The following is a 22,295-nucleotide window of genomic DNA, read 5'->3' as shown; positions in this document are numbered from 1 at the left end:
CCTAAGAGAGAACTCCTCAATATACTTGGAATTCCCTTCTCCACTTACCCATTCAAGTAATTTTACCATTTGAAGAACTTATATACAAGAACATTGAAACCTTAGAGGACTGGAAAACTGGACAACATTCCTTTTCTTCTAAAACCATAGAAAAGTACTTGAAACCATAATCTTCCCTGCTCAGCTATACATAATAAATATTACAGACACCATAGAAGCTAAAGAAAAGCTATATAGTAAGCCTGTGCAATTTTTTTGGTTAGCCAATACCAAGAAGTTACAAAGGAATTTTTTCAACTATCAAAGAAGCATGGAGGAGTTGGGCTTCCAGTCTTAAAATTCTGCCATTTAAGCAATACAGCTTCAAAAATCCATAAAATATCCATACCTTCCCTGGTACAACCTGAGTTTTCATCTTTCCCTGTTTGAAGTAGACGATTATAAAGGTCCAAAAGCTGAGATTGTTATATTATACATGTATTATGCTTGTCAATAAATGCTTTAAATCTATTGGTAAGTGCAAACAAATTTCACAGTATTCCCAAATAATAGTTCTAATCAGTTATTAGTACAGTACCATATCCACTAATAAAATTTTCTTTTATTAGTTGGGTAACTCCACTTTGACATCCCACCTTAAGCTGCACCATCACATGTGATATAAACTGAAATTTTAAATACTTTTCCATCATAACATATGACCAAAGACATTCAAGCTTAATAGTACTGATTAATAAATGGTGGTCTGAGTCAATATTGCATTCTCTGTATACTCTGCAATTTCTTACCAACTTCTTTAACTTTTCACCCACTATAACATAATCAATGATGCTTTTATCTCCTCTGGTTTTCCATGTATAAGCAGAGAACTGAATATCCCTTTTGCAGTAATACTGTTGAGTTCAATCCAGTCTAAAAACAAATTAAAGGATGAGCTCATTCCATTATCAAACATGCTAGTTCAAAGTTTATCATCATCATCAAATTCCTGCCATGTACCCTCAAGGGGTGTACAGGATCTGACAGTACTACATGAAAAAATTACATCATTACTAACTTCCTATCTACAATTTTCCTCCAAATCAGTCTGTTACTTGTCAAGACTCCAACATTATCAGATCTTATATTTCTATCGTCTAAGGCACTTTGTACCATATCAATCCACCTATATCTTGGTCTTCCTCTGGGTCGTTTTCCTGCCAACCTGGCAGAGAACACTTGTTTGCTAATCTTTCCCCTCCCATTCTATTTAAGTGACCATACCACCTGAGATTAGCTCTGCTAATGCATTCCTGGATGCTGACAATGTCAAGTTCTTTCCTAATATCCTCATTTTTAATATGATACTGCCATTGATGCCATCTGTTCACGCCTCTAATCTTTCTCAGTACTCTCATATCTGCGGTCTCTAGTCTTTGGTCAAGTGTTTTACTTCTGACCCAGCTCTCAGATCCATGAGTTAAAACTGGTTTGAACACTCTCTTGTATACAGCTAATTTAGTGTTCCGACTAATTTCTCTCTTATTCCATATGAATTTATTCAATTGACTTCCCACCATACCAGCTTTGCTGATTCTGTTGTCTATTTCTATATTTAATTTACCATCTTCAGTAAAAATTGTGCCTAAGTAGCTGAAAGGTTTTACTTGTTCCACAGGTTCTCCATTCACAACACAGTTGACATTTTCAATGATTCTGCCTATTTTCATTGTCTTTGTCTTTTTATTGCTGACCTTCATACCATATCTATTACAACAGCTATTCAATTTAGTCAGAGAATCTTGCAGACTTGTAGCGGATTTATTTAGAAGTATAACATCATCCGCATAAAGTAAAGAGCTGACATTAACATCTCCAATTTTGATATCAGGTTTAATACCACTTTCCTTAATAATGTGATCCATATAGATAAGAATAACAGAGGGGATAATGTACATCCTTGTCTCACACCAGATTTAACAATAAACCATCTTCCTGTACTTCCTTCAATTCTAACTGCTGACTTACAACTCAAATAAAGACTAAGTATTGCTTGATATAATGCCCCATTGACACCATATAACTGCTGCGTATTGAATAGCTTCTCTCTTGGCACCTTGTCATATGCCTTTTCCAAATCGACAAAACTTAAATACAGATCTCTGTTATATTCCCATGCTTTCTCGACTATTTGTCGTAAAGTGAAGATATGATCCTGACAGCCTCTATTTGGCTTGAATCCAGCTTGTTCTTCACCAAGCTTTTCTTCCACAATTCTTCTCAACCGTTTCTCAAGTATACTTGCATAGATCTTGCCAGGAACACTCAGTAGGGAAATACCTCTGTAATTCTCACATTCAGTTTTATTTCCCTTTTTATATATGGGTACTATGAGAGCTCTACTCCAATCATCGGGAATTCGTCTCTCTGTCCAGGCTTTCTGAACTATGCAGTGCAGCCACTGTAAGCCTTTTATACCACCATACTTCAGCATTTCTGGTCAAATATCATCTACCCCTGCTGCCTTTCCACATTTCAAGCCTTTGATGGCTTTTTCTACTTCAAGTATGGATATGTATTCCTGACTGCATGCCTGGTCAGTGTTTTTTTATCAATGTGCTGTCATCACTGCTTGTTTCATTTAGCAGTTTTTCAAAGTAATTACTCCATACTTCAAGGATATCATTTTCTCCTGTTTTCATGTCACCTTTATCATCTCTAACTCCTTTTACAGCACTCTTTCCTCCATCCCTAAGCTTCTTCAACAACCTCCAGAATATTCTGCCACCTTCTTGATATTTATTTTCTATATTCTTGCCAAAGTCCTCCCATGACTTTTGTTTAGCTAGTTTTACACACTGTTTAGCTTTCTTACATTTGTCTCTGTATTCTGTAAGAGTAAAAGCTGACTTATTTGCCAGGAACTTTTGATGCGCTTTCTTCTTTTCCTTCACAGCCTCGTTAACTTCCTGTGTCCACCAGGAAGTTCTGATTTTTTTTATCCTTGCACACAACATCACCACATGCCTCTCTGGCAGAATCAATCAATGTTTTCTTCAGAGTTTGCCACTGAATCTCCAAGGTTTGATTCCTGTTCTCAAACTCTTTCATTTTCTTTTCAATAATCTTTCTGTATTTTAGTCTACAGTTAACATCTGAGAGCTGCTCAACTTTTATTCGCTTTAAAACTTTCTTACATGTTATTCTTTTCAATATGAAATTCAATTTTATCCTGCTCAAGACTAAATAGTGATCACTTCCAATTTCAAATCCTCTGTACACTCTGGTGTCCTGCACCAGGGAGAAAACATCACTATCAACAATAACATAGTCAATGAGACTTTTCTTATTCCTAGCCTCTTCTCTCCACGTGAATTTGTGCACATTTTTATGTTGGAACATGGTGTTAGTAATAACCAGTCCATGTCCTGAGCAGAAATCCAACAGATATTTGCCATTATTATTAGCTTTGCTCTTTTCTCCAAATTTTCCCAAAATATTTTTGTATGTCTCACAATAATTTCCTACTCTGCTATTTAGATCCCCAACAAGGACCAACTTTTCCTTTTTCATTGTGTCAGTTGCTTTTTCTAGAGCATCAAAAAATTCCTCCACTTCTACCTTAGTAGAACCTTCTGTGGGACCATAGGCACAAATAAGTCTCATTATCCAGTTACCTATTCTCATATTTGCCCACATTACTCTACTTGAGACTGACTGCCATTCAAGAAGATTAGCCTCATATTTTGTGTTGAATACTATGGCTACTCCTTCTTTTCCTTGATTGTCATTGCCTGAATATAACATTTTGTATTTATTGCTCAGAAAGATCTCACCAGTTTTGGACTTTTTTGTTTCAGTCACCCCTATTATGCCGATCTGGTACTTATCTAATTCCTCAGCTAGCTCCATTTCTTTGCCATTCAGGCTTCTTACGTTGATAGTACCGATCTTTAACTCTGGTGATGTTGAGTTGGGGTTTGTTTTCAGATTTGTTCCAGTAGCTGACTTTTCGCTGTTCCCCCTGGTTCCCTGGCGAAAACAACGGGGGGGGGGTTGCTTGTTTAACCGGGCAACGCCCCAGCCGGCATGAAATTTTGTCATGTTGTACCATCATTTTTTATTTTGGTTTAACCAATAAGAATACAATTTGGTCGGCTAAATCCCAAATTGCCAGCCCATCCTCGTTCGTTCAGTATCAAAGTAGATATCCAACAGGGTGCACCACGAGAAGGTGAGGATTGGACATTAGGTCAGAAGCCCTGGTCGGTTCTCCGCATTCCTTTAAAGGCTATGTGGAGGTCTCCTCTCAGTTATACAGCTTTGACCCTTAAGCACCCCTAGTTCAAAGTTATATGATTAAAATTTGCATAAGTACCAGATTGACATAGTAAATTTGATTGAAACAGAAAAGGCAAAAACTGGTAAGATCTTTCTAAGCAATAAATACAAAATGTTACATTCAGGCAATAACAGAAAACTCACTCTACTTGATATTGCCTGCCATTCTTGAATGGCAGGCAATATCAAGTAGAGTGATGTGGACTAATATCAGATTGGGGAACTGGACAATGAGACTTATTATAGTCCCACAGAAGGTTCTATTAAGGAAGAAGTGGAGGAATTTTTCGAGGCATTAGAGAAGGCAGCAGACACAACAAAAAAAAAAAAAAAAAAAAGGAAGGTTGCTCCTTGTTGGAGATCTAAACAGCAGAATACAAAATGATTACCAGATATATAAGAGTGCTTTCAAAACATTTGGAGAAAGAACAAAGCTAATAATAACAATAAGTACCTACTGGTTGCTCAGGACATTGAATAGTTATAACTGATACCATGTTTCAACATAGAAAAGTGCACCAATTCACATGGAGAGAAGATCCAAGGAATAAGAAAAGTCTCCTTGATCATGTTATTGTCAACAGTGGTGCTTTTCCACTAGTTCATGATACAAGAGTATACAGAGTAGAAACAGGAAGTGATCACCATTTAGTTTCGAGCAGGATAATATCGAACTTCATATTGAAAAGAAAGTTTGGAACAAATCAAAGTTGAACATCTATCAGACATGAGCTGTAGGCTCAAAAACACAAGCAATATTCTAGAAAAACTGAAAGAGTTTGAAAACAAGAACCAAACCTTGGAGATACAGTGGCAAATCCTAAAGAAAACTCTGACTGATTCAGTCCGACAGACATATGGTGAGGTTATCTGCCAGGATAGAAAATTCAGAACTCCATGGTGAACTCAGGAAGTTAAAGAGACAGTCAAGGAAAAGAAGAAAGAAAATCAAAAGTTCATGGCAAGTAAGTCGGCTTGTGGTCTTAGGGAATACAGAGAAAAATGTAAGAAAGCAAAACGTTATATAAAACTAGTTATACAAGAGTCATGGGAAAACTTTGGTAAGAACATTGAAAGTAAATATCAGGAAGGTGGTAAAATATTCTGGAGGCTATTGAAAAAGCTCAGAAATGGAGGAAAGAATACTCTTTCCTCCATTTCTGGGGGGGGGGGGCACTTTCAAGCTTCTAACTACGGCTAATCTCAGCAAAACGCCACAGTTAATGTAGGTATACAACATGAGGAGCTAACTCTTATATCTTCACTTATTATCACTCAGTTAGCAAACTCTAAATTCATTAATGGCAGTAGTTATTACTTCAAGGGGAAATACTTTCAAGCTTCTAACTTCGCTAATCTCAGCAAAACACCACAGTTAATGTTGGGATACAACAGGAGAAGTCAACTCTTACATCTTCACTCCGAAATACAATAAAACAGGATTGTTCTTACCGGGTTAAATCCTTTGCACATCAGATTCACAGTAGGCGCATTTTAAAACTATATTCACTTATCACTCTGAAGCAACACTATTCAAAAGAAATCTTCTCAATGATAACTGAATTATTAATCATCACGCTTCACAAATCTTGATGCACTTGCAATAACGCAGAATACTTATTCCATGTTTACTTCTATATAGCAAACTCAGCTTTGCACAATCTTTCTTTAAAACGACTTTGGAATACAAAGTAATTCTAGAACTCAGTGGAATTATTCTGAATTGCCTATTAATCTCCCGGTCCTTAACTATTCCTATTACAGCACTATAATTCCTATTACTGCAGCTCCTTACTTTACTCCGTGCTGCCTATAAATTCATTTCATGGTCCCTTCTTAATTTAACCACAGCATTACAATCGCTGATATTTGCAGCCCCTTACATTACTCCGTGCTGCCACGAGTGCTCCCTCCTTCCCACCTCTCCGCACTGCCGTGAATGCTTCCTCCTCTCTCTTCTCCGTGCTGTCATGAGTGGTTCTGCCCTGAGTGCCCCTTGTTTACTTTCGCTTTCCACTTATATACCTACATTCTTCCCGCCAAAACTTGTTCTCACACTTCAGCTCATATCAATTCTTTATCCCGTCGAATGCCATAGCTCACGTTCTTAAGCTCGCTATCTAATTTTAACTCCGTCTCCATGACAACAGCCAAAACAAAACATAAACAGAAGCATTGCATAAGATTATACCTTTACATACAGTAATGAAAAATAAAAATATATTATAGTTACATAAGATCACGCCATCATTTAGTAATAAACAAAATACAGGGCAATTATATGAGTAATACAGTTTAAGCAAGAGACAAACAATAAACAATATTTACAAGTCTTGCTTATGATATGGAAGATCATGTTGGATTCTGAAAGAAATATCAATAACTTTAATTTCTCTTCATTCAGAATCCAACACCCCACACTTCTCTGAACTGCCATCCCCTATCCAAACTCTGGTTCTCCAAAAGATGTGTCAAGGCTGTAGAAATTAAAAATCAGGCATACCACAACTGGCTCAAATCAAGAACTCCATCCTCCTTTAATGCCTATACTGATGCAAGCCCGAAACAGATGCAAGAAAATTATTAATGCTTCCAAAACAGAATTTGAATGGGCAATAAGCAGGAAGCTTGCAGCCTGTCCAAATGGCAGCCATGCCTTTGGTCTCTTGCCAAAGGAATTGGTTGTAACTTTTGCCCTCACTATTCCCACCCCTATCGTATCTTAGATGGATCAATTGCAACACCATAACCAGGGGCGTGCCGGCCATATGTGCAATGTGTGTGACACACACACACAGGCGCCAGGCTAGTAAAGGCATGAAAGATTTGGTATGATATTTTAAATAAAGTGAATTTTGTCAGCAAAATACTGCAGTTGGAGAATCATAATCTTCATCTATGATTCTCCAACTTGCTTTAGATGCATTGAATGATCTAAATCAAAATAGGTTTGATGAAACTTTCAAAGAAATTGTAGAAAGCTCAAAATTAATTGCAGCAAAATTTGATGCAGAATCCGTATTTTGTAGTAGTAGTAGTAATCATAGTCTTCATCTATGATTCTCCAACTTGCTTTAGATGAATTGAATGATCTAAATCAAAATAGGTCTGATGAAACTTTCAAAGAAATTGTAGAAAGCTCAAAATTAATTGCAGCAAAATTTGATGCAGAATCCGTATTTTGTAGCAGTAGACCACTAAGGCGACATAAAAAGACAACACAATTTGATTACGAACATGAAAATATAGTAGATCCTGAAATTTCATTTAAAGTAATTTTTTTCTCTGCATAATAGATCAAACATTACAATCTTTGCAGGAAAGATTTATTTTATTAAAAGAACATATGAATTCATTTCAGTTTTTGTATTTGTTAAGTACTTCACAAAATAAAGAATATTTATTTTCTTTGTTGTAAAACGTTACGACAAAAATTAACACATGAGAATCATTCAGACATTGACGTAGACGATTTATGCAAAGAAATTTTACACTGTCAACCATTTATTTCTAATTCAGATAATTCAGTATATTTATTCAAATGACTTAATCACAGTTTATCCAAACTTTACAATTGCTCTTCGAATTCTTTTGTCATTACTGGTATCTGTAGCATCTGCAGAACGGTCCTTTTCTAAACTTAAAATTATTAAAATCTACTTGAGCTCCACAATGGTACAAGACAGACTTTCAAATCTTGCCATTATATCAATAGAGCCAGATATTTTGAATCAACTTGATATACATGATATTATTCGAGAATTTTCATTATTGAAAACTAGAAAAGTTCAATTCACTAAGTGATTTTTCTTTCTGTTTAAATATTTATTTAACTATTTCTTTACCCAATAATGTTTAATATGTTCCTATTTTATATACTTGTAAGTTATTATTATTTATTTTATTATTTATTTACTTTATTTTTTTTCCAAATTATTTTTGTTGTTTTTGTATCCTTCTTGTATGTTAATTGTTTTTTTATACATTTTTCTTTTATTTCTGCTTTTTGTTCAATAAACTTATAATTAATATATTTCGTATTTCATTTTTACTCACTGATACGTTTTTATAAAGTGATTTTTTATTGGAGGAAGGGGGTATAGTGGCGACAACTAAAGTTTTGCCAGCAGTGTCCCTTCGCATAACTAACAATGACAAATGCCTTCCAGTCATTCCAACTGCCCAACATACAATGTCCCCTGTATCCTTTTGCCAGAAAGAGATCATAAACCTGTTGTCTAAATTAGACAACAGGTTTATGATCTCTTTAGGATGACAAATCGCTGCCATCTAACTACTGCCAAATCTCATTCACCTCAGTCCTATCTAAAGTGATGGAGAAACCATCAATTCTCAACTCCATCACTTTAGATAGGGCTAGAAAGCAATCACCAGTACAGGTTCTGTCGATGCTGATCAACAGGAGATCTACTCTCATATATCACCCATCTCTGGACAAACAAATACCATGAAAAATTTGGCGCTTGATATCTCTAAAGCCTTTGACCAGGTCTGGCACAAAGGCTTACTAAGCAAACTCCTATCATTTGGACTGTCTCAGGACTTCTACAATTTGGATTGCCAGCTTTCTGTCTGGATGCACATGATGGTAGATGGCTCTCTATCCTCTCACTGACCCCCTCTTCCTTCTGTATATCAATAATCTACTTCAGTTAACCTCCAAACCAATACACAGTTTTGCAGATTACAGTACATTGCACTCCTCCCTTTCATTTGACAAACCCTACTGTAGACACAACTCACTTCAATCACCACTGCCCTTAATTCTGACCTCCAAGCCATCCTCCAATGGGGCTCAGATAACCTCCTCAACTTCAAAGCTAGTAAAACCCAATTCTCTTATTTTTCACAAAAAATAATAATTTTCCTCAGTATTATTTTTGATAACACTCAAATTCCCAGACAAGATGAGATCTCTCTTCTCGGAATTACCCTGACATAAACACGATGTGTTTATGCCTCTCCTGGCATAAACACGTCATAACTTTTGCATCCTCAGCTTCAAAGAAACTAGGATTTCTCTTTCACTCACGACGTTACTTCACCTCTAAACAGCTGTTAATCTTATACAAATTGCAAATTTGCCCAGCTATCGTATACTGTTCTCACATTTGGAGTGGGGTTCCTAAAAGCTCCCTCCCTTGACTCGATACAGAGGAGAGCAATTAGACTGATAAATGACCCATCTCTCACCAACTCGCTCCCCTCACTTTCACATAGACATTTGATCACTGCAATTTGTATATTCTATAAATATTTCCATGGGAAATGTTCATCTGAAACAGCATCAATAATCCCCCCACTCTGTACTAAGCCCATTGGAACACGTACAGCTGCTGCCCAACATCCTTTCATAGCACACCTTGAAACCCACAGAACAAGTTTCTTTTCCTCCTCCTTTAATCCCTGCTACTGCTGTACTGTTGAACAGTCTTCCCCCTGACAAATTTCCCAAGGAATATAATGTACAGGCTTTTAAATCAAATGTAAACAAGTTTCTCCTTTCCTAACCCACTACTCATACACAGTTCTAATGTACTATAGGTTGTTCAACCAACCTTTTACGTATGGGCACAACATTATAAAAAAAAAAAAAAAAAAAAAAAAAAAAAAAAAAAAAAAAAAAGGTAGCAGACTAATCAGAAGGAAAATTGTTGAATAAGAAGTTAGTAATGACTTGTAAAATAGATGAATTTTTCCTCACAGTCTGCTAAATATACTAATATATTAAATAGTTAACATATCTGCTGCAGCACTGATAGTTATACATGGTAAAAACAGCCATAGCAGATTATTATGTAATTAGAGAGTTTAATAAAAATAGCAATTAAAACCAGACAATTGCATAAGTAGTACGACTTACATCATCAGTCTAGCCTTAGCCAACTTGTTTATGGAAAATTTCAAATCTAATGCATTAAAAAAAAACTATCAGAAGAAACCACAAATTTGTTATGTTACATCATGATATTTTCGTTATTTGATCAGGTATGGTGCATTTCAAAGATTATCTGAACAACTTGCATCCCAATATAAACTTCACTCTTAAACTAGAACAACACAAAAAATTACTGTTTCTTGATATCCTTGTTGAAGTAAATGATGAGGAAAAAAAATTGTCTTTTTCTGTATACAGAAAAACCCTACCAAAATGAGAAGATTTTTAAATGCTGCTTCACACCACCATACATTGAAAAAGATAGGGATAATTAAAACTTTACAAGACAGGGCATACAATATATCAAGCATGTCAATTAAAAGGAATGAAGAACTGCACTACCTCCATACAGAGCCTCGTACTTAATGGTTTTGAACCTAAGACAATCATAAAAATTCTTAATACATCTCCTGCAACTCCCTTACTTAAACAAGATTTCAAAAATGCAGTCACATTGCCTTACATCAAGAATGTCACAGATAAAGTGGCTTTTTTTACCTTTACAAAAAAAATATCAAGATTCCTAAATCCACCAAAACCTTCACTTATCCCATGAAAAAAACCAGGCATCTATGAGATTCGTTACTCTTGTGGAATTTGTTATGTAGGCCAGGCAGGAGGGTCGGGAGAGATCTGCATGTCTGAGCAGGTAAAAGATGTCGAAAAAAGAAGACAGCAGTTAGTAATGACGTAACATAAATCAGGCTTGGCATTCCACACAACAACTACAGGCCAGCGAGTACTTTGGCAACAAACAAAAATGTCATGTATTGATTGTAACTTTTATAAGAAAGTTTAAAGAAGCCTTACAAATGCTTAGGATCCCTAAACAGTACAATAATATCCAAGGCTCAAATTTTACATCAAAAATTTAACTGCCACGGACCTAGGATATAACACGCATGATACCAAAGAATGTGATAGCAATAAATAGGAATGTTTCAACATGCATACAGTAACGAATTTGCCATTTGTATTCTGGATTATCAATTATATTTAACAGATGTAAAGTTATCAAAAGCATCTAATATGTATAATTAATTGTTAATAGGTTTTTGTTGTGCAAAACTTTTAGGTACCAGTACCTCTGATGATGGCATTCATATGACTTATGAAACTTGTCGGGGCTTTAATTGCTTATTTTTATTAAACTCTTTAATTACATAATCACGTGGTCTTAATACTGAAAACTTACGTTTGCAGCCATAGTATTAAATGAGCAGACCTGGGATGAAACACAGCTATGATATATTAGGCAACCATGGTAGACTACAATCATGTTAGTGAGATATTTGCCTGACTGGTGAGCCAGCACAAAACTTTTCAAGCCCTGAGTATATATCCTTGAAGGAATATAGCAAAAAATGATAATGGTGATGATAAACACTAATAATAAGCTACAAGATAGATGAATAATAGAATGCAAGATGAAAAAAAAAAAATTAAAATTATATAATAAAAAGTCTGATTATAATTAAAAATATCTTTCATGAAAGGAGTATGCTGCATATAGCATTCATTATGTTGAAGGCAGTACTCTATTATGAACATTACAACAAAAATATTAATTGCAACTCTATTTTAAAATGTCCAATTTTATATCATTATATCAGATATTTACTTAAAAATCACCACAGTTGTAGAGAAATTTATATAATTTCAATCAAAGAAGCACCAATGCATTTTGTGTATATCAATATATAATGTTGTATATGCATATCTTTCTAATTTATACACTGCTCAAAACAATTAGGAGATATTTTAGTTTCTGTCGGATAATTAAAAATTTCTGCAAGTGATTATAACTATTGGGTACTTTATACATGAATAAATATTTCTTACTTTATGGATAGGTTTAATTGATGAGATATTGTTTAAATAATCGATATTTATTACAAATTGCGTTACATTTGTAAATTATTTTTATAACTTTATCATTTAAAAGAAAACCAAAATATCCCTAATTGTTTTGAGCAGTATATAAATAATGAATATAATATTAAAGGAATTAGCCTACTTGAAAGAAACAGTTGATGAAGGTTCTTGATCTGCAGCATCATCAGATATATGAGATGAAGAAGAAGAAGATTCAACATGTGTTGCTACTGGTGGTGGTGACTGTTGAATCTGTTCTTGATGTTTAACGGAAACCTGGTTTACATATATTGAATGGGCTACACGAGGTTTCCGTGATGGGGGTTCATCAACTGGAGGAGCCATCTTTCCAGTGCATATTTTGCAATTGAGGTCAAATAAGTGTGAGCGATGTTTATTAGTTGTATCCAAAATTAATTCACCCTGAGCTTCTTGTTTTCCATTGTTTTTATCAACAGGCTATATTTAAAAACAGGGAATATTTTCTTGTAATATCTATCAATAAATGCATAAGTTTTCAAATAAATTTCTTAAATACAGCTGATTCTCACTATAGCAAACACTATTACGACAAACTTGATCACTCACTATAACAAACTAGCAAAATGTCCCAAGGAAAGCCCAGGCTTTTTTACATATGGAAATATAAAAACATCAACATTATTTTAATCACTTAAATAATTGCAGAAATTAACCAGTTTTTCATTCTAAAATAGAGAGAGAGAGAGAGAGAGAGCAGGCAGCTAATTCATATTATATAGTGCTAATCAATGAAATTTAAAATTTTTACTGGGCAGTACCAAACTCTTATACTCTAAAAGATACATATTCAGACAGTTTCAAATATTTTGCAAGATTTTCCAATAACTAAGAGAAATTGCATGTGAAGCATTTGAAATCACCTGAAAACCTATATATTTTGCTACATTCAGTCTAAAATGAAAAAGCTAAAATCCACCATTTCCTGTCACAGCACAAATGTGAAAAAGAAACTCAATGCCCAAACTCAATCCATAAATGATGAATATCATCATTTATGGAGCGTATTTTTTTTTACATAAGCAAAAAATACATTGAAAATTTTCATCTTTTAAAAAAACAACAGTCTCAAATATGGTTCACATTAAAACTCCTTTCATAGACTTTATTCAAAATTATTATAATCTCTGATAATAATTATCCGTATATTCGAACTATTTGGGCTGGTGATCATGCAATATATTGCCCTCTAGGAGACAAGGAGTGATGAGAGATTGGTTCACCTTTGCTATGAGTTGCCTCAGTCCTGAACTACTAAAGGAGCAAACTTTGTTTGCCTACACTTGGGTAAAGGATTAAACTAAATTTATTATAGTCTAACCAAGTGGAAAATAAACTTTCAACATCTTTCTCTAAATCCAGAGTAAATATGACCTCTCCACTGCTTCTGCCTTAGTATCACGACTTCTGGGTCTGCCTCCCACTGATGAAATTCAATAAAGGTCGAAACCAGTCTAAGTAGTGGCTCTTCCCTTAATGCATAGCCTTATACATGTCCGCAAAGAGATGTGTTTTGCATTATGGATATACTGAGACAAAGAGTGATGAGAGTCTGGTCCACCTTTGCTACAAGTTGCCTCAGTCCTGAACTACTTCAGACGCAAACTTTGTTTGCCTACACTTGGGTAAAGGATTAAACTAAATTTATTATAGTCTAACCAAGAGGAAAATAAACTTGCAAAATCCTACTACTGTCGCTTACACTGCCAGGGCTAGAGTGCTTGCCAGGGTTAGAGTGCTAGTGAACGTGGCGGTCGTGTTGAGTTATGTAGAAAACATGTTTTTAAATTAAAGTACAGTATGGCTTTTTGTCTCAAATTGTGCTGCAGTTGTGCTTCAGTTGGATACAAGTATCCTTCAGTGGTGTTATTGTTTAAAACTGTCATAATATTGTGTTTTCGTTGCTGTTTATTTCACTACTTCAGCATCTAAAGATGGAGTCCAATAAGAGACGTACATCACTGGCTCGAAGGACTTCTATAAGAAAGTCTGCCTCCACGTTGGATCTTTCGCAATGGATGCGTTGCAGAAACTGCTATATGTATGTGCCGAAGAATGTGAAGGATCTGAGGACTTGGGCTAAATGAGAAGAATGAAAAAGTTGACGTATACGAGAAGTGTCGGGATAGGCTAGAGTGGTTAGGAATGGAAGCAGACGCCGAGACCGTAGCGGAAGAACTTTGGCAGGAGTTCGTGAAAATGAAAAGTGACCATCTTCTGCAAGAGGAATTGGAAGTGCTCAGTAAGGAGGTTCTGGAAATTAAAACTGAGCTAAATGTTTTCAATAAAGAAATTAGGACTATGGAGATTACTTTAGTTGAAGTAACTAGAACAGGATTAAGTATGGGAGAGTGTTTGGTGATTGATGAAGTAATAAATAGTATGGGAGTAATTGGGAGGCAACAGAATGAAAGTACAAGAGGTCTAGAAGAAACGAGATGTCATGAAAGTGAGGATTTATAAGAGCGTTGAGGGAAAGTAATGAAACTGGGAGAGTCATGCTGAATAGCATAGAAAACGAGGCTGTGAGTGATGCTTGTTTGGACTTGAATGAAGTTATGAGTGGTAAAATATATGGTGATTCTATGATTAAGAATATGGAGAGAGCAGTATGCCTGAGGAGTGCTTGGCTTGTGGAACAATAGAGAGAGTGGCTTTAGCAATAACGAGAGGGCATGATGCAGAAAAGATGATAGTTATGGTGGGTACAAATGACCTGAGTGGTAGTATAAATGTGGTAGCAAAAGATTTAAGAACGTTATTAGATATCGTGAGGAAGAAAAGTGTCAATGGGAGGATAATGTGTGTACCACCTCATTTTGACAATTATGAGATAAATAGACCAGCGATGATAATGAATGATATGACTGCAAGAATGTGCAAAAAAAGAGGTCTGTAATTTGTTGATGTCTGGAGTGTTTCTGAAGGCAAGAGACAGTTGTATGCAAGAGATGGGTTGCATCTGAACATGGGAAGTCATAAGCGATTGAGGAATTACTGTTTTCTGAACGAGTTAAAGTAAATGAGCAGGGAAACTAAAATTGAAAAGGCTGAGTGCAAGATGGAGAAACTTAAGCTGTGATTGTATATTTGTTGATCCTTATTCGCAGAATAAATTGCAGAATAGAGTGAATAAAAATCATGGGACTACAGAAATTAGTGACATGTACATCAATTCTAAAGCTGGTACAAGAACTAAAGGGAATCTGCAATTTTTGTATACTAATGCAAGAAGTATTCGAAATAAGAGGTAAGAATTTTTGGCATTAGTCAGTGCAATCTCACCAAAAGTTGTAGGCATTAGTGAAACTTGGCTGACAGCAGAAGATGTGGTCGCTGGAATCGAATGTGATGGGTACAGTATTTTCAGGGAGGATAGAGAAGATAGAACGGGGAGAGAAGTACTGTTGATGATAGCTGATGAGTTGCAGCCATAGAAAGTAGTATATCAAGATGATAGACATGTGAACGATAGTTCATTTGAGGCGGTCTGGTGTGAAATAGTGACCAACACAACCAAATATACTGTTGGCTGCTGCTATAGACCAGGGGGTACAGGGGGTGATATTGAATTCGTGCATCAGCAAATTAGTGCAATGAGTGCAGGGTTAGTGATTATTATGGGGGAATTTAATTATGGTGGTATCAATTGGAAGGAGGAAATATCACGTGGCAAAAAGGAAATGGGATTCATACATCTTCTACGAGATAATTACTTGAAACAGCACATAACTGAAGGGACACGTGGTGTGAGAATGTTGGACCTGGTCATTGGTTCAGATGATATATGCATAAGGTGTCCTCGTTACCTCCAATTGGTGAGAGCGATCATGTGGTATTGACTTGGGAGGTTGCAAAACTTGTGGATTTCTCTCTTAAAAAGGTGTATATATGGAACTACAGGTTAGGCAATTATAAAGCTTCAGAGTGAGCTTGCAGCCATCCCATGGCAGAACATATTGCAGGGGAAAGATGTTAGCAGTGCATGGTATAAAATCAGCAGGTATATATGGAACTACAGGTTAGGCAATTATAAAGCTTCGGAGTGAGCTTGCAGCCATCCCATGGCAGAACATATTGCAGGGGAAAGATGATAGCAGTGTATGGTATAAAATCAGCAGGTATCTGAGGAAGGCAATATCAGATTGTGTCCCCATGGTCAGGAAGACAAACAAGGTAGGCATTAGATGGATGAGTAGTAGCATTAAGCTTAATCTGCAAAAAAAGAAAATGTTATGGAGAATTTACAAGGAGAAAGGCGATCAGTACACCCATGAACAGTACAAGGCTCAAACTAGGAAGGTTATCAAACATAGTAAGAAAAGCTAAATCAGATTATGAGAAGACCCTAGACAAGGAGATCAAGGATAATCCCAAAGAGTTCTTCTGCTATGTGGCAAGTAAAAGGAAGAATGACTTTGGAAGGATAACTTTAGTGGGTGCTGATGGTATTGAGATGACCAATTCAGATGTAACAGTAAATTACTGAGTGATCACTTTTCAAAAGTCTATCACCCAAGTGAGGATATCTCTGTACTTGCAGCTATAATTAATGTGAGAATTGAAGTTAAGAAATCACAGGTACTTAGTATATTGCAAAATTTAAATGCAAATACTGCTGTAGGTTTAGATGGAATATTAGCTTGGATATTGCGTGAATGTGCAAAGGAATTGTCAACGCCTCTTACTTGGTTATTTAACTTAAGTTTGAACTCTGGTATGGTCCCTGGGAAGTGGAAGGAAGGCAAAGAGTTCCTTTGCATAGAGGCAGCTCTAAAACTGCGGTAGTTAATTACAGAACCAATCACCATCTCAGGAGTGGTGGTAAAAGTATTGGAAAAGTTGGTTAAAGACGAAATTCAAGAATGGGTGGATCAGAATATGATACTCTATAGGGGCCAGCATGGTTTTGTTAAACGTCGATCCTGCCTTAGCAATTTATTAACTTTTTATAATAGAATGAAATCTGAGTTAGACAAAGGAAATGGCTACACAGTGGTACTTCTGGATTTTGCTAAAGTTTTTGATTGGATACCCCATGGAATACTGTTGCGCAAATTGGAACAGATGGAGATGGATACTAAACTGGTGATATGGATAAGAGAATGGCTCAGAAGAGATACTGGAAAGTGTTGTATGGAGGAGCAGAGTCCAGGATGAGGCAGGTGACCAGTGGTGTGTCTCAGGACTCTGTGCTTGGGCCGTTATTGTTTAATTTGTACATAAATGATATAGGAAATGGCTTAAAGGGAGATATTCAGTTGTCTGCTGATGATGCAAAGTTGGGTAGTGCAAAAAAAAAAAAAATCAAGCTGATGTTGAGAGTTTGCAGGATAATTTAAATAAGCTGCAAAATGGGCAAAAGGTAATGGATGTAAGTTCAATGTGGAAAAGTGTAAAGTTATGCATTTTGGTATTAAAAGATTACCAGCTGTGTACTACATTGATGGAACGGTACTCCAAGAGATTAATGAGGCTAGGGACCTAGGGGTGTTGGTGGATATGGAGATGAAGTTTAGGGGACACGTTGCTAAGGTGTCCAAAGATTACACATAGGATTACTTGGTTATTGAGAAACACACTAACATCCAGAGATAAAGAGGTTATTATTATTCCCCTTCATAAAGAGTTGATACTTCCACATTTTGATTACTGTGCTCAGGTCTGGTCACTTGGATTCCTTGGAGATGAGGAAGTTGTGGAGAGGGTTCAGAGGAGAGTGACTAAGTTGGTGGTTGATGTAAAAAATGCTCCCTACATTGATAGATTGAGAGCTTGTGGATTGCAGAGGTTGGTTGATATGTGGAGAAGAGGGGATATGATAGAAACATTTAAATTACTAAAAGGTTTTTATAAGATTGATGCAGGGAAAATGCTTCAGCTGTGTGACAGTGATGGAAGAACAAGAGGTCATCCCTGGAAATTAAGGAAAAGTGTAGTTAACAAGGGTGTGAGAACAAGGTTTTTCGCCTGGATGGTGGAGAATGGGTGGAATACATCGCCTGACTCAGTTGTGAGTTGTTCTTCTGTAAATGAATTCAAGAAGAGATATGATAGATATTGTTTTATAGTTTGGGTCTCTTGCGATGAGTCTAATGACTCCATGGAGATACCCTGTAGTAATAATAATAATAGGTACCCTGGCAATATTATCGTGGAGGAGGGACAAATTAGCAGTGTGCAGGAGTACTGTCTGAGGCCACACTTGGACTGGAGTCTACGCATGCCCAAACTGCAGTCCAAGTGTTGCCTAAATCCCTAGCTGCATCTTCATTTAAGTTTCATGAATCAACTTTTACATGAAAGATACAGATCAGTGTTTTAACTAAGATATAAAATAACTCCTATAAAAATAACAATATATATATATATGAAATGAAATGAAAAACATTTTGACATCTATTTCACAAACATTAATGATATAAACCACCACTTATAGATATACAAACCTGTCTATTATTCTTAACTATCTTGCAGTGCATGATGTATTTTGCAAAAAAAGAAGGAATATGTGCTTTTGTCAGATCTGATATGAAATCTGCCTCAAGATTTTCTTACCTCACTTTATAGCCTTCATTTACTGCCTTGACCACTTGCTAATTCTACAACCATACTATCATTTTTGACTACTTATCACTAAAAGTTAATTTCATGCAATCCAATTACCACATACAACCAATTGTCAGATTATCTTCCTATTAGATTTTTATGTCCGTAACACAAACTGACTCTCCTTCTCTTTCATTGATCAAGCTGGAAGGGAAGCTGAATCATCTACCATCATTCATGATCTATTATAAATAGTTAACATACCAATAAGAGCACCATATGATTCTTGTTATTGTTCCTAACCATTGTCCATTTTCTTAATTAGCTTTCCCTCCAAATACAATGTGAATGTCTATCTTCCTCTTGGCAACTCTGACCATAATCTCATGTAAGTCTTCTGCTTTTCTATAGACTGTTCTCCTCTCAGCCTCATACTCTATGGCACTGCAATTGTGCCAACTGGAATGAATTAAACTTTTTCAGACTAGTCTCTCACTACAGCTGCTGGGTGTAACCTCGGCCTTTCCTTGTTCTGTCTCTCTCACATCCTTATGTGTTACAGTCTTCATATTATATTTGGGAACAATTATTGCAATTAGAGACAAGTGGAATGGCACTTCATAATGAAAAATAGTCTCTTCCCCTCCCCAAGACTTCATACATGCAAGCAAAACATATTTATTGTAGCACTAAACATAGTAGCTAAGACATCTGTCCTACATCCTCTTTCAAATTTTCAGTTTCAGAAAATACTTATAACAGCTCTTAATAATGTCAAGGGATACTGAAAGTACACAATTAAAAGTACACATGTCAAGCAAAAAGATGCATATGAGAATATATATATATAACTTGAAATCAGTTTGAATTACATTTGTGATATTCAATATCATCAAGACTTTTCCCAAATGCTAATATTACAAATAAAATTCTACCAAAAAAAAAAAAAAAAAGTTGCAACTGCATGCTGCAGTCAGCTTTGTGAAAATGCACCTGCAGGCCACAGAAGCAACATACATACACTAAAGCTACTTCCTGCTGGCAGATTATGCACGTGTAGACATTGCCCCACTGAATGTGTTAAGCTTGATACTACTAAGGCTCCTGGTACAGACAGATGGCATCCCTCCAGTTGTATTCAAAACTCATGCACCAGAATTAACACCCATGTATAATCCTACATAAGATGTTATATCTGGTGTCTTACCCAACAGTATGGAAAAAGCCTTTATCCAGCTTGTACCTAAAAAGAGAGACAAAAGTTAGCCATCAAACTATCATCCCATTGCTCTCACCTCAGTATTCTCAAAAGTGATGGAGAAGATTACCAACAATCATCTTCTTTTCTACCTAGAGACCCATCAGTTAATTAGCAATCACAAATATGATTTGTTCAATAGCAGCCTCCTCACTAACCTTACCCACCTTTGGACACAGGCCATGGAAAGATTTGGAGAAACTCATGTAGACACTCTTGATATTTCAAAGGCATATGATTGTGTCCGGCATTGAGACCTCCTGAACCATTTTATGTCTCCTTCCTGTGCTTTGTGATTGCCAGTTTCCTCTCTGGTCATTTGTTTACATGTCATGGTAGAGGGCTTCTACTCATCAGATTTCTTTACCAATAAGAGAGTACCTTATTGATAAAGCCCCATACTTTATCAACATGGGGCTGAGAGTACAGAACCCTGTACTCTCAACCCCACACTTCCTTCTTTTCTCTCTGACTTAAACTATTCATAGTTTTGTTGATGACAGTACTTTCTATTCCTCTACTTCATTCAATAAACCTGTAGTACTCAAATGACTGAAGCCTAAAGATCTTCTATAACCAATGACTTAAATACTGATCTCTTTATCATTCTCAAATGGAGTGAAGCACACTTTGAAATTCAATGTTATTAAAACCCAGGCCTATCTTATTACCCCCAAGAAAGATCCAACTTCACTTCTACTTACTTTTGATAATGTTCCAATATCCTTTCAAGATCAGTATCATATTACATCAATAGCCATCTCAACTTCTAAAGTGTTCTTTTTCATTCAAAACATTACGTCTCTTCTACTAACTTCTAATATTTATAAGTCTCATATCTGGCCAACCTTGGATTATTGTTCTTGCATTTGGGGTGGTGTGCCCAACCAAGAATTCTTGATAATCTTCTTCAAGAGGGCAAGCTGCTTAACGGATGATCTCTCTCTCTCTCTGCGTCTCTCAGACACATACACTCCTCCCACTTCCATCACTTTACCACAGGTACTCTGTTTCCACAACATGCTTTTTCTATAAGCACATTCATGAGCAGTGCTCCACTGAACTAATCACTATGTTCCGCCATTTTCTACTAACCATGTAGGAACTAGAACAGACACTGGTCAGTGGCTGTTCTAGTTCCTACATTCCAGAACATTTTATACATTGTCCAACTCCAAACATACCGAATGAACATTTTATCATCTTCCTCCATTCCATTTGCCTCTGTTCTCTGAAATAATCTTCCCCCATACTTTGTTTCTCACTGATTACAATCCTCCAATTATTTAAGAAACATAGTAATGGTAGATGAAACACACCCCAATGCTTCTTTCTCCTTAACTGACAGAATCTGCATGAGCATAAACTGCTGGCAGAAACTAGTTTTACCATATGTATGCCACTTCTGCATCAGACAGTAAACTTTATATATATGGCATGTTACTTGCAACTTTAGCAGTAGAATTTTATTTATAAAATTAGCATCTGAATTTCTTAATGATATCAAAAATCTCAAAAGCAATTTGAACTGATTTCAAGTTATATCTACATGCATCTTTATTTGTTTTACATAAATATATGTTTTTAGACCCAATAACTACACTACATTATAAGCAGCTGTTACATGTATTTTCTGCAACTGAAAATTTCAAAGATAATGTTAGGAAAAATGCATTTAGTTAGATTCTATGTTTATTGCTACAATAAATCTGCTTTGCTTGCACGCATGCAGCATAGTGTTTTTCATTATGAAGTGTCATTCCAGTTATTTCTAATTACAATAATGGCTGCCAGATATTGTACACAGATTGTAAATGTCTCTGTACTGTAATAAATGAAACAATAATGCTACTTTTCTTTTTTTTTTCCTTTTTTTTGGGGGGGGGGGGGATATGACTGATGTGTTTATTTCAGTATGTATCAGAAAATAATAATTAAGGAGAAAGCTATATTAAGTTGGTATATTTGAATCGCTAAAAGGCATAAATATGCAACTATCATTAATGAGTCATGTGAGAAAGAACAAGTGTAAATAGAAATACAGGTAACCCTCATATAATGCGGATGTTAGGTTCCATAGAAATGCCACGTTATATAAATGGCATTATGCGATACTCAGATCACATAGAAAAAGTAGGGTTATGTTCCGAAATCGTTTTTTTTTTTTTTTTTTTTAATTATATAAACACAATGACATATCCAACAAAACTATTTTTTTATTTAATTTAATTCATGTAAGTTAAGAAAACATATAAAGTATGAAACAAATACATGGTATAAAATAATAAAAATTAC

The 22,295-nt window shown here is 35.7% G+C and overlaps 1 protein-coding gene across 8 annotated transcripts in view; it reads right to left on the bottom strand.

Annotated features, from left to right (window-relative positions):
- pps (protein partner of snf) overlaps positions 1 to 22,295 on the bottom strand; it is a 553,267-nt gene that overhangs the window by 123,051 nt on the left and 407,921 nt on the right. For all 8 annotated transcript variants that reach the window (XM_090406767.1, XM_090406772.1, XM_090406773.1 and 5 more), the window contains one exon: positions 12,297 to 12,613. In XM_090406767.1, the coding sequence (XP_090262893.1) occupies positions 12,297 to 12,613 (317 nt within the window). The remainder of the gene's footprint in view (positions 1 to 12,296; positions 12,614 to 22,295) is intronic.

This window comes from Typopeltis vanoorti, chromosome 17 (assembly GCF_054136105.1).
Source record: "Typopeltis vanoorti isolate ZY-2024b chromosome 17, IOZ_Tvanoo_1.0, whole genome shotgun sequence".
Lineage (NCBI taxonomy): Eukaryota > Metazoa > Arthropoda > Arachnida > Uropygi > Thelyphonidae > Typopeltis > Typopeltis vanoorti.
The sequence above is the reverse complement of the archived record's forward strand: the minus strand, read 5'-3'. Positions and strand labels throughout refer to the sequence as shown.